Below are 14,801 nucleotides of genomic sequence, written 5' to 3' on the forward strand. Positions count from 1 at the left end.
AAAATACCGTTAACTTTTACCTAAATTACAAACATATCATTGCAAATATAATTACTTTATACATAAAGTTAAATGATAAAAATATCAAAATATCTTATGCATTTCCACTGACTAATAAAATATTATTAATATTTATTAATTTACTACAAAATTTCAAAAAATGATTTGATAATGGACGGGTGGAGTAAATAATTTCAGTATATATTGTTTAATACTCCCTCTGTCCCAAACAAGGTGCAACATTTGTTTTTGACAGGGATTTTTAGGTGGATAGTATTAAGTATGATATTTTAAAAGTAGGTGATGTGATGGAGAGAGAAATATATATTTTATTTGGACGATGTGAGAGAATAAAATGTGAGGTAGAGATTATATATAATTAATTATTTTCTATTTTAAAAATATTGCATGGTATTTGAAACATACTAAAAAAAATGCTGCATAGTATTTGAGACTGAGAGAGTATTATATAAAAGTTAAATCATTTGATATTTATTTATATGAAAAAATAATTGTAAATTCAAACTAAAAAATCAAAACAACAAAATATATTTTAGGTATTTAATTACATATTATCATAATAGTATTAGGAAAAGCAAACACCTCCCTCGTGGACATTCCCCCAAAGCCAAACCGCGTCATTAAGGCATCAATCGAAATTACCACACTACCCCTACTCCAGCAGGGCAAATCCGTCCAACCATGTCAAAGAAAGAAGAAAACAGCAAACTGAGGAGGAGAGTTGCAGAGCGGAATTCGTCCCCACGCTGAGTGCTGCAGGTTTTTGATTCTCCCAATGCCCTGTCCTCTGACCGCCATTTTCGTCCTTTTCCTCTCCTCCGCCTCACCTTCTCCCCACCACTCCAATTTCCCATTCATTCTCTGCGATTCAACAAGACTCTCCATGAAATGAAATGAAAATGCTTTCATCTTTCTTCTCAATGGCAGACCTCTGAATGAATCTGATTTCACGAACTGTCTTAATGAGGTTAGTGCAGTTTTCCTTTCCATCGTTTCGATTCCGTTTGAAGGTTAGATTTTGCTGAGGGAGATTTTCCTCGGCGTTTTGTGGCTTTTTAGTTTTTTAAATCAACTCTGAGATCCTTTTTCCCTTTCGGGTTTAGGTATTTTTGTATTCATATTTCACTGCTTAAAGATTCCATCTTTTGTTTGTTTTTCTAATTGGCTTCATTCCGGAACACACACTGCCCACCCACGTGTGTATGTGTGTGTGTGTGTTCATTTGCATAAATCTTTACATTTTATTTTTTTGGTTTATGGTGTTTTGCATCAGGTGTTTGGGAGAAATCTGATGATGACGATGATGGTGTTTTGTTGATTAAATCAGCTGTTCATCTCGATTTTTGAGGGCTTTCTAAAGGTAACTCTATTTTTACTTTTCTTGTAAAAGTAATTTTTAGATGTATGTTCTTTTTAAGCTTTTCTTGAGAGCTCCTCCCATGGCCGAATGGATCATGAAGTGGATCCATCAAGAATGAATCACGTGAGCACCACGTGGGGGTTGGGGGGGTGGGGTTGGGGGACTGATTATGTGAGTGAAGAATGTTGGATTAAGAAATGTGCGAAGAGTTGAAGTTAAAATGTAAAATTTTCATCTTTGAGTAATTTTAGGATTTTGAAATGATGATGTGAAAGGACTTTCTTGAATAATCTTTGTAATGAAAGTGATGGATGAGCGTTGTAATAATTTATGGGCCATGGAGAGATTTTAACAGCGGATTTGACGAGGTAAAAATGTGATGAAAGAATTCAAAGAGGGATAGCTAGTTTGGGTTTGTTTCTATACATATGTGTCGAAACTTTTTTCGGGTCGTTATGATCGATTTGTACCTCCATTTGCCAAGCTATACTCCGGTCCTTGATCACGTTGGGAATGGAAATTCGTGATCGTGTTTGCGACTCTATTGATTGTGGTCCGTGCATGTGTGTGTGTCGTAATGTGGTTACAAATGAGCTGATATGTATGCTATCTAAGTTTGGTTGTTGCTGTTATAAGTCGTTAGGACCGAATTCCATGTGTCAAAAGTTGACAATGTCATTGGCTGTATTTTATCGGCTTTTGGTTCATCGGTTTATGCATAATAAAAAGGGTAAACTAAATTTGTACCTTATGAAATACCGAATGATCTGAATCCTCGTGTGCTTCGATGCAATTTATGTTTCCTAAGAGTTCTCTTACCGGTTAACATTTTGTAGCTTTTGGATTTATAATTTTGTTATGTAAATATGAAGAAAAGGATTCTTGTTACTTCGACTGAAATCGAAAAGGCCCAAATTTCAAGTCAAGTGTTGTACTTGAAGAGATTGAGTTCAACTTATGCTCGTGTTATAATACCTATCGTTTTCTTGCTGGAATGTTGTCATTATTCGGTCTAATGTGATAATTCTAGATTCCGTTTTTCGTTGGTCAAAGATTTCGTGGAGTTCTGAGATTGTGACGTTGATCAACGAATAAAGTTTATGCCTTTTCACTCTAGTTGAAACTTGGCCGTCGTGTTATGACTATTGTTGTTGTCACTAGTTCGTTTTTTGGTTATTTTTATTGTTTTAAGATATTGTTTATTTTCTTGTTTCAGATGGATTTGGATGATAATTTGTCGAATAATAAGAGTAGACTGTCCGGCCCATTTTCTAAGGTCTTTCGAGTTCAAGCTGCTTCCGGGGTACCTCAAGATGAGGGAATGAAGAGGTCGAAGACCCTCGAAAAGACAAATTCCGATGTAGTCCAAAAATCCCGGCTTCCTTCTGAAGATGAAAACGACGAGGCTGTTAGAAATGAAGCATTTTTCGCGCAACTGTTCGCCAGCATATCCACTGTTAAGGCTGCGTACGCACAGCTGCAATTTTCCCAATCGCCTTACGATGCGGACGGGATTCAATCAGCCGATCAGATGATTGTATCGGAGCTTAAGAATGTGTCAACGATGAAACAGAATTACTTGCAGAAACCGGCGTATGCTATCCCTCCCGAAACGTCACTTCTTCTGTCCGAGATTCAGGAGCAGAAGAATCTCCTGAAAATTTACGAGATCACCGGTAAGAAATTGGAATCGCAGCTGAAACTCAAAGACGACGAAATTACCTCTCTTAAGAAGAAATTGTGCGAAGCCGAGAGGGGGAACAAGGTGCTAGAAAAGAAGGTGAACGCAAGCGGGCAGTTAGTCCATCCGGAGAATATACGATTATCAGACCTACAGCCGAGCCATTTCGTTGCATATTTCCGACATATGCTTAAGTCCGTCCGTAGCTTTGTCCGCTTGCTGATCGGAGAAATGGAATCCACAGGATGGAATATGGATGACGCAGCCTGCTCGATCGAACCTGATGTCTCGTTCTGGAAACCGAGTCATAAATGTTACGCGTTCGAGTCCTTCGTGTGCAAGAAAATGTTTGACGGATTCAACAACTCCAACCCAATCGAGTCCATGCCGAATCAGGGCGATCACTGCGGTCGCCAATTTTTCGAGAGATTCACGGAGCTAAAATCGGTTCGGCCCAAGGATTACATATCCCGAAAGCCTAAATCGCCGTTCGCTACATATTGCCGTAGAAAGTACGCGGAAATTGTTCATCCGAAGATGGAAGCATCCCTTTTCGGTAACTTGGGCATTAGGGATTCCGCGGATTCGATTAATTTTCCTGATGCTCCGTGTTTTTCGGCGTTCATCGAGATGGCGAAGCGTGTATGGGTCCTACGTTGCTTGTCGTTGTCGTTCGATCCGCCAGCCTCGATTTTCCAGGCGGGAAGGGGAAGCCGTTTTTGCGAAGTGTACATGGAGAGCTTAAGCGACGAGGCTTTCTTGATTTGTGATAGCGCCGGCCCGGAAGCCGACCCTCGTGTGGCATTCACCGTAGTTCCCGGGTTCAAAATCGGGCCAACCGTAATTCAATGCCAGGTATATCTTCGCCGTTAAGTTCTTTTCTTTAAGCTTTTGGATCGCGATCGATATCTAGCAACTGTATATGGATAGCTAAAAACTTTTAGTTTAAGTAGCGCCGTCTCCAAGTGTTTTGACATAAATATAAAAGCGCGATGATAGTATTTAGACATTCCATTCGAATCTTATAACTCGAACCTTGTGTTATATGCCTATATATATATATATATGTATGTCGATGTACGTAACAGATACAACCATAATTGGCGCAACTCCGAGCTACCTAAACATTAAATTAACTAAAATCGACATAGACATAGCGAATTATTTGTTCGTTCAATGGATTATTGCGCATCAAATATTTAGGCTATGGTCCGGTGTCCTATATTGAGGCTCGGAATAGACTTTCTTGATCCACGGGGATGGATGTCTTGTACTACATTGGATTGGGCTCGATTTGAGTCGACATTTGGGTTTTCGATGTCCGGGACGTTTTCATATCTGAGGATTGGAGACGGTAGGGATGGCAATGGGTGGGGTATTGGTCAGATCCAGTCGGACCCGAGACCCGATTCGAATACACATATTTGGATCTGAGACCCAAATCAGACTATATCCGGACCTGACCTGAACAATACTCGACAAGATCCGTCAGACGCAAAAATGTTCTTACAATTCTTAAAATTTAACTTAAAATTGGATTCGGATTCTAACATATATTAAAATTTATATATTTTATTCAAAGTATTATATTAAAATAATTAATATATATAATTAATATATTAGTAATATATTGATCGGATCCAGACAGGTTCACTTTTGGACTCGAGACCTGATAAGAGTACACAAAATCCGACCGGACTCAGACCCGGATTCAATAAGGACACACAATACCCGATCGGACACAGACCCGGATCCGATATCCTAATAATTGGACCCAAACCCGGATCCGATCTCCGAATTGGACTCGACCCCAAATAAATGGATCGGGTCCGGGTCAGGTCGGGTGTCAGGTCTACCCGGGAGTCCGGGACACATTGTCATCCCTAGACGTGTGGGTAGAAATGAGAAGTAAAAACATCGTGAGCGCAAGAAATCGAACCATTTTTCAGACAATGTTGGATATAAAATAGTGTCGATTTGAGTTTGAGGATTAAGAAATTCATTTGAACTATACATAAAGTGAGAAGATCAAAAAGTGGGTGGGTACCTTAAAGAGAAAGGGTTTTGAAAATATGACTACACTTAGCATTCAATCGACACAATTTAGAGTAGCCACCCGTTGAAAAAACTTAGCGGTTGTGCTTCTGTTGGATAAGGTTCAAGTATTTTTACTATATAATCATCGCACTTTTTTTTGTAAATATATATATATATATATGTATATTATAAATATTATCATTGTTCAAAAAATAATAAGTTCAAAAAACACAATCAGATCTGTTTTTTAAAGGTAAAATCATTATTAAATACTCCTTCCGTCCCGCGAAAAATGGAGCCTTTTGTTAGGGACACGGTATGGTAGACAGTGTAGGTTATTAAGTTATTAATAATAAGTTAAGATAATATTTTATTATTTTTTTATATGTGTAGTGTTGTTGCTATTTTAAATACTTTTAGAATTATATCTCAATAAAATATATACAATATGTATATCATTTTGTAGACAATAAAATTTTATATAATACAAATGAATAAAAAAATATATATTTATTTATTTATCATTATCATAAATTAGTTTTATAAAAAAATGAAAAATTTTAAAGATAGATAAAAATATTTGTTAATTGAGGAGAGAGATAGAAATAAAGAGGTTTTGAGTGGTCCTACTTGTAAGACGTTAGAAGTTTAATTAAATTGATTTATATTTGTTAAGTATGTTTAAGATTGATAAATTTACCAAAAATAGAAAGAGATTATCTTTCGTGAGACGTACCAAAAATAAAATGGGGTCGTGGCGGGACAGATAGAATATTATGTTTTATACTCCTTCCGTCCCATAATAAAGTATCCATTTTTTCATTTTAGTCCGTCCCATAACAAAGTATCAATTTTCTTTTTTAGTAACTGTACTATCTACCTAACATTACAAATACCCTTACAACTTACAATATATTACACAAATGCCATTACATTTATATCACACATACTAATAAGGTTATTTTAGTCATTTCTACTTTATTCCTAATATATTCCAATATAATACTAATATTTCTAAAACTACGTGCAAAAAGCAAATTGATATTTTTTTTTGGGACGGAGGGAGTATAACAAAAGTATGTACTTCCTCATTCTATTTAGTAATTATATATTTTTGTCATTTTTCATTGTCTAAGCTCGGAGTAATATATAATTTTTTTAATGTATGGACAACAGAGTATGCACATTACAAATATCCTTATATTTATATTTATTGAAATGAATATTCTCACATTAATTTTACATATTATATAGGTAAAATAGTCGATCGGGGCGGGTCTAGTTTCTCACATTAATTTTACTTATAGACGCCTTCGAATTTTGTCTGCCACACATGGTTCGCATAGTGTGACTTCCTTTGTCGAGCATAGTTTGTAAACTATTATGTTCGACCAAAAGTTTATCCAAAGTGCATTCAAAAGGTAGCGACTGCGGATTCCCACGTTATAAAAAAAATAGTCAGAGGCGGATTTAATTTTTTTTTACTAATAGCACAATAGATAAATTAAAATTAAAATATTAATATTTATAAAAAATAAATTATATTGATAATATAAAAAATAATACTCCCCCCGTCCCGTAAAAATGTTACTGTTTATTTTTTGCACGTAGATTTTTTAATATTAGTATTATAGTAGGTTGTAGTGAAAAAGACAAAAATACCCCTACTAATGTCGTGTAATAAAAAAATAATGGCATTTTTGTAATATAATGTAAGTTGGAACGATATTTATTACATTAGGTAGATAATACAATTACTAAATTAGGAAATAGTAACCTTGTTTTGAAACGAACGAAAGTAAAAAATAACAATATTTCAATGTGATGGAATGAGTAATATAATAATGGATTAATCCAACTTATTTTTAGATAGTATGACTCTACATAAATATTATCAAAAATAAAATATATACGTACTGATACAACATATATAATATTGGCAAAATAACAAAAAAAACCCTGTAGTTTTTCGAATTTGTTGAAAATTCCCCATGGTTCTAAAAATCTAAAAAACCTCTCCGTGGTTTCTAAAATGTTGCAAAAAATCCTCCATCCATTAGGATTTAAAAGTGGTTGTATGTCACGCGCGTGATATATTTTTGTATAAAATTACTAAAATACCCTAATAACTATTTCTACAACATCTTCTTCTTCCTTATTCTTTTTCTTCCTTGTTCTTCTTCATACTTTTAAAAATTAATCTCAGTTTATTTTTTTTTCATTTTAAATCCACTAAGCATAACCAAATTTGAAATAGATCCCAAATTTATTGTTCAATTTCTTCTTCTATTTTACCAAATCCAGAAATCAAAGAAACCAATTTAACATCCAGATTTTAAATCAATCTAAAAAGAAGTGAAAGAATTTGGCATTGTTGGTTGCAGAAGAAGAATTGAGGATGAAAGAAGAATTGGAGAGGAAAAATAAAGAAGAAAGAAAATTGGGTGAAAAAAGAGAGAAAGAAGAAAGAAATTTGAGGAAAAAAAATAATAAAAAACCTGGTCCAGCCCGCTTCTTCTTCTTCTTTCTTTTCTTGTTCCGCTTCTTCTTTCTTCTCTTTCTCTTCTTTGTTCCTTCTTCCCTGCTCCAGCCGTTTCTGCCGGTCGTCTTCTTTCTCTTCTTATTATTTTCCAGTTCTTCATTTTTCAAAGAAGAATTGGAGATGAAGAAGAAGGAAAAAAGAATTGGAGAAAAAAGAAGAAAAGAAAGAACAGGGTAAGGCTGCGGGGCGCGAAAAAGAATTGGAGAAGAAGAAAAAAAAATTGCGAAAAACCTGCGTGTGAAGAAGAAATTGGGGAAGAAGAATCTCTTGGAGAGAAGAGAAGAAGAAAGAAATAAATTAAAACATATATAAATAAAGATATAACGGTCAAATGTGATAAAAATTAACGTCCGTTAGTCAAGTTTAGAGATGGAGGAGAGTGTGTAGCATTTTGGAAACCACATGTAGGTTTTTTGGAATTTTAAAATCAGAGGGGGGTTTTCAGCTAATTCGAAAAACCATATGGGGATTTTTTACTATTTTGCCTATAATATTTATGAGAAAATTGCAACAAATATCTATACTTATGGTCAATTATCATTTTTGTCTCTTAATTGTCACACTGAAAAAATATATTATACATTAGTCACTTTTTCGCAATTTTTATTTTCCTTAGCACCATTTTACTCACACCGACACCGTCATGAACTTGATGCACGGCTAAGGACAAAATTTGCAAAAAAGTGACACATATGAGATATATTTTGTCAATGTGACAATTAATTTAAAGACAAGACTGATAATTGTTCAATTTCGAATATAAAATTAATTTATATTTTTTTAGCGTTTTGGTTTTTTGGCTCTAAACAACTTCGGATTAACAAGAAATCGCTGGTTGATTCGTATGCTCATTTCGGATGAACCGTGCGAATTTTGTTCATTTCTTTATCTAATAATTAATTTATATATATATTTTTATCGTTTATGGTTTTTATGGTCCAAAATGAGTTTGAATTAATAAGAAAAATATTATTGGTTGGTTTGTTTGATCATTTTGGATGAATCATGCAAATTTTGTCGAATTTTGAATCTAAAATTGAGTTTACGTTTCGGTTTTTCATTTTGGATAAATCATGAAAGTTCTATTTAATTTAGATTCAAAAAATGAGCTACATTTTTTTGCATATAGGATTTTTAGAGCCTTTAACAACTTCGGATGCACAAAATAATATCTTTGGTCGATTCGTTTGGTCATTTAGGATGAAACGTGAGAATTTTTTCAAATTCCAATCTAAAAATGGTTTAATATTTTTTTAGCGGTTATGGTTTTTAGGGCCCTAAGCTATTTTGGATGGACAAAATAATATCACTAGTTGATTTTGTTTGGTTGTTTATTATCCGTGCAAGTATTGTGTAATTTTGAGTCTGAAAACATATGTACAATTTTTTTAAGCCTCTAGAGTTTTTGGGGCCCTAAATAACATCGGGTGAACAAAACAATATCGTTGGTTGCTTGGTTCGGCTGTTTTAGATTAACCGTGCGACTTTCGTGTAATTTCGAGTGTAAAAATAAGTGTACTTATTTTTAGTGATTAGTGCTTTTGGGATACTAAATGACCTTGGATGGACAAAACAATGTCGTTGGTTGCTTTGTTTGGTAATTTCAGATGAATCGTATAAATTTTCTCAAATTTTGAATTTAAAAACGGATTTACATTTTTTTTTTATCGTTTATGCATGTTTGGTTCTGTTCAAATATATTTTGGATTTCTATAGTTTCTAAATAAAAATCATAATGATTTTATACATATTTAATATATATTTTATTAGAAAAAAAAAGTCTAAAAAAATCAAACAAACACTCCTTAATTATGTACTTTTTTTAGTCATGTAAAATTATTTATGTATACAAATTAGTCAAACATCACTCATTTACTTACGCGTAGATGATATATTTATGTATAAATTTTATTAAAAAATAAAAATTAGATTAAATCGGTTTTTTTCCGCCTATGTATATATCCGTCCGGGCAGTGGCAGTGGCATAAGCATCCACTCTCACTTTTTCTACGGCTGGTTCTCGTGTTCTTCTCTTAATCGATCTTTCTCCGTTTTCTCGCCGGCATAATGACGACAAATATAAATGTTTTACTCGTCGATAATGACTCCGAGCATCTTACCCGTACAATTAAATGCTGGAGGCATGCGGATATAGAGGTTACGAGCGTAAATATCGAAATTACATACAATTTTTTGTCGATAAACTTTTATGTGTTTTTCTCTGACCGTTTTAACTCCGATGATTTTGAATTTCATTGTTTTTGTGTTGCGATCTTATGTTTTGAGTTAATTCATCGTGTAGATCTCGTGCGCGTGCGGTTTAGAGATGGATATCATGATTAAATTCTAAATTTTCTCCGGCGAACTTTTGTTCCGTCACTTAATTTTCCGATCCGGGGGGAATAAAGTATAACTTTTAAAATTTACAAATTTGGGGTTTTATTTTTGTCCAATCGGTTGAATTTGGAATTTCACATGCCTTTTGTTCAAATTTTCGATGGATATTATATATATTTTTTATAAACGACACTAAAAATAATTTGATAGTTTTTGAAACAACCTTCGAATATTTGTTTTTTTTAAAATGAAAAATCTATAAAAAAATAATTAATTATTGCATTGACGAGGGTTGAGAATACATGTAGATGAAATTAATTATAGTCTAAAATATTTAATATTATATTCATATACATAATTTTCCATTTATCGATATGGACGATGATTAAATTTTAATTTCATCTCATTTTCTTTATTCCGTAATACATTTTTGTATCCTTGTGATAATTTTTTTTTTGAATTTATTAAGCTTAATTATTGTCGTCGTGTCTTGATTTTTACCAGTGGAGAATGTTGGATAAAGAATGTGCGAAGAGTTAATTTGAAATATAATATTTTTCATCTTTGAGTAATTTTAGGAGTTTGAAATGATTATGTGAAAGGAGTTTCTTGAATCTTCGTTGTAATCAAAATCATGGATCAGTGTTGTAATAATTGATCGACCATGGAGAAATTTTAACAGCTGATTTGATGAGGTAAAAAAGTGTGATGAAATAATTCGTAGAGAGATAGCTAGTTTGGGTTTGTTTCTATACACATGTGTCTGAAACTTTTTCCGGGTCGTTGTGATCGATTTGTACCTCCATTTGGAAAGCTATATCTCGGTCATTGATCATGTTGGTAATGGAAATTCGTTGTCGTGTTTCTGACGTTATTGATTGTGGTTGCGGCGCAAGTGTGTGTGTGTCGTAATGTGGTTACTAATGAGCTGATAGGTATGCTATCTAAGTTTGGTTGTTGCTGTTATTAGTCGTTAGGACCGAATTCCACGTGTCGAAAGTTGAACAATGTTGTTGGATGTATTTGATCGGCTTTTGGTTCATCGATTTATGCGTAATAAAAAGGGTAAACTAAATTTGTACCTTGTGAAATACCGAATGATCTGAATCCTCGTGTGCTTCGATGCTATTTATGTTTCTTAAGAGTTCTTACAAAATTTAAGGATGCTATTTGATAATGTCTCTTACCGGTATACATTTTGTACCTTTTTGGATTTATAATTTTTTTGTTTTTTTTATGTAAATATGAAAAAAAAAAGGATTTTTGTTACTTAAACTGAAATCGAAAAGACCCAAATTTGAAGTCAAATTTCGTACTTGATGAGATTAAGTTCGACTTATGGTCGTGTTATAATTCCAAATTCCGTTTTCCGTTGGCCAAAGATTTCGTGGGGTTCTGAGATTGTGACGATGATTAACGAATAAAGTTTATGCCTTTTCACTCTAGTCGAAACTTGGCCGTAGTGTATGACTATTATTGTTGTCACTAGCTCGTTTTCGGTTATTTTTATTGTTTTAAGATATCGTTTGTTGTCTTGTTTCAGATGGATTTGGATCTAAAAATAATTAAGTTATTAATGATCGGACGAAACCAAGAAATCACAACTCATGTGCGAAATTATAGAAGATCTCCTTTATTAAAAATAATTAACTTTATAATATAGATTTTCTTAATAATTGTGCCCAAATGAAAGTCATAATAGATGGGAAGGGGAATACCTGTTTATTAAAATTATAAACAAAAATACTTTTATTTACAACAATATTTTGTATTGAATTATTGATTTTTTTGTAGTATGTATATATATATTATGTTAATATATATTACTTCCGTTGTCCCATAGAATAGTCTTGTTTACAATTTTTGTCCGTCCTAAAACAATAGTTTCATTTCCATAAATAATCTTATCACTATAAAATTATCCTTATTTTTTCATTATTATTACACAATTGCCACTACTTTTTATACTAATATACCCACAAAGGTAAAAAAGTCTTTTATCCGTATTTTTTACCCATCCCGTGTCAATCACAACCTAGACTATAGTTCTTCGACGAAGGGAGTATATATTTTTAATAATATTTATGTAGGATAATTCCACCTAAAAACACTAGGGGTGTGTTTGTCGGGGGTTTGAATTTTGGATTTGGATTTTTGAAAATTTTGAAGTAAGAATTTTTAAGTTGTGTTTGTTTGAGGGTTTGAATTTTGTAATGTTATGTTGAAAAAAATTATTATTTTATTGAAATATTTGATATATTGATGTGATATTTTGAATAAATTAATATTTAAATATTATTTAAATAAATAAAATAAATAAATAAATAAAATATAATTTGATTTGACGTTTGTGATTAAAAAAAATCCTATTCCACAAATACATTCTATCTGCTGCGACCTCAATCTCTTTTCCTTTCTTCTTTTTTCATTTTCTTCTCTTCGTTATTTTTTTATTATTATTTTTTTCCCTTTCCCCATCTTCTGCCGCCGCTTTCTTCCAGAGACGAGGTCCGCCGCCGACCGCTGGAACATCTGATGAGTTTTGATTTCTTTTCTTTTTTTTTTACCTTATTTTAACAATTTTGATTTCTCATTTTTTTATTTTTATTTTTAAAAATTCTACACCTTCTTCCGCCACCTTCTTTCGCCGGTTGTTGCCGTCGCCGGCACCTCAACATTCTTTGGCCGAAGTAGAAGGCTGATTTGGAAATTTGTAGTGACAAAAATAAAATATGAAAAAAAAAAAAAAGAAAAGTTGAAAAGTGATTTGTGGCAAACCTAACAGGAGAATATGATTTGTAGGTGGGGAGTTTTGGGATTTGTAGATTGTGGATTTAAACAGTAAAACCACGGTAAAATTCTGTGTAAATCTTACAAACCAACACACCCTAGGTGAACCCACCTATATACATTTGCATATTTTAGTATAAAATGGATATGGAATGATAAACGAACACATAATGAAACCAGGGAGCGTATTCAATCATAATTTTATAGGATTCCGTTGGATTTTCAAAATTTGAGTGTATTTAATCCAAAATTTTAAAATCTAAATGTATTTAATCCAGACTTTATTTTAAAATTTGGAGATATTCAATCGCAATTTTTAAAAGTCTTTTGAAATTAAGAGTATTCAACAATTTATAAACTTTAAAATTTTATGAATTTTGTTAGATTCTTATAGAAAATTATAAATAAACAATACGGTAAAAAATCTCTCATTGTCGGGAGAAACTTTAATAGAATTTTAAAATTATTATTATTATTATGCTTTTAAAAATTAATATACTAGCAAAATATAATAATAATAATTTCAGAAATTAAAATATAATAGCGAATTATTAACAAAATTTTCAAAAATATATGTTTTTAATTGAAATTCTAAATTAATTGTTATTTTCTCTAGTATAAAAAAATATTCAAATAGATTTAATTAAAAAAAAAAGATAAAAGAAAGAATTTGAACCCAAATCACTTGACAATAAGATATATATTTTTTTCATATCTATTTTATTATATTGTTATTTCACATTAAATTTGTTAAATTAATACTCCACACGTACACATGTAACAAACACGTACACATGTAACAAATGTGTATAATGGTGATAAAAATGAAGATAGTAAGAATGAAGATTAGAATAATAGATAATTTAATGTATCTTTTAACTATTATATTTTTATTTAATTATTTGAATATTTTTTTAATTATATACAAATATATTTCATATACATTTATACAAATTATATAAATTAATAAAAAAATTATTCTACAATACTATGAAATTCATATAAATCTATAAATAACCCAATCAAATTTATAAAAATTCAGTTAAATCAATAAATAAAATTAATAAAATTTATTAAATCAACATAAATCAATAGATTTTTTTAAATCTAATAAAATCCAAAATAAATATACCTCTAAATTTATCTATGTAAAGTTTATTTAATTTGGAAATTATAACAACCACGTCGACTATTATAATCTATCTATGTTAAGTTTATTTAATTTGGAAATTATAACAACCACGTCGACTATTATAATCATATAATATTTTATAATTTTATTGAATAATTATTGAAACTTTGATGGATGCATGTCTTTTTTGATCTAACAATTATGGGATTCGTCAAATTAATATGCACGTCTTTACAGCATCCTCACGTCAACCCATATATATAAATCAATACTAAAATACACATATTTTATATATATATATATATACATATTTAAAGCATGGCTAACTTAGGGTGAGTTATTTAAATACTCCATCCGTCGTCCAATTGTGTATTCATTTGACCGGACACGAGTTTTAAAAAAAAAATATGTAAGAATAGAAATTTTTATTTTTTTTGGTAAAGAAAAGTGATATTGAGTGATGGAGTATATCTTTTCTATAATTCTATGTTCGGGATATTTATATAATTTAACTGAATACGAAAACCAAATTAATAATGTTTTAATATAATGAGAATATAAATAAAAAATAAAGTAAGTGTATTATGAAAAAAAATATTAAAGAGTTGAATAAAGGAGTAATAAGGTAAATTGAAAAAAGGCAATGAAAAAAATGAAAATGAATTTTGTTTATTTTTTGCTTTTAGCTGGAAGTGTTTTTTATATTAGATATCTAGAATTATATTAGTAATATAAAAAATATTATCTTATATTAAATTGTTGATTTTTTATAAATAGATAAAATATATATTATATATTATATTAATGTATATGTTTATTGTATTTTTTAGTATTATTTATAAAAAATAATTAATTTAAATATGCTAAGTGAACAAATTCATAGTTCATTATAATATAAATA

General features: G+C 31.2%; 1 protein-coding gene across 1 annotated transcript; it reads left to right on the forward strand.

The window, feature by feature from the left end:
* Window positions 1-752: 752 nt before the first annotated feature.
* Window positions 753-4,077, forward strand: LOC127265810 (protein GRAVITROPIC IN THE LIGHT 1-like). The gene is made up of 3 exons (XM_051295815.1): window positions 753-988; window positions 1,295-1,381; window positions 2,598-4,077. Exon 3 carries the CDS (start codon window positions 2,598-2,600, stop codon window positions 3,933-3,935), a length of 1,338 nt encoding a protein of 445 aa, XP_051151772.1. The 5' UTR covers window positions 753-988; window positions 1,295-1,381; the 3' UTR covers window positions 3,936-4,077.
* The last annotated feature ends 10,724 nt before the right edge of the window (window positions 4,078-14,801 follow it).

This window comes from Andrographis paniculata, unplaced genomic scaffold (genome assembly GCF_009805555.1).
Source record: "Andrographis paniculata isolate CXL003 unplaced genomic scaffold, ASM980555v1 Contig74END, whole genome shotgun sequence".
NCBI lineage: Eukaryota > Viridiplantae > Streptophyta > Magnoliopsida > Lamiales > Acanthaceae > Andrographis > Andrographis paniculata.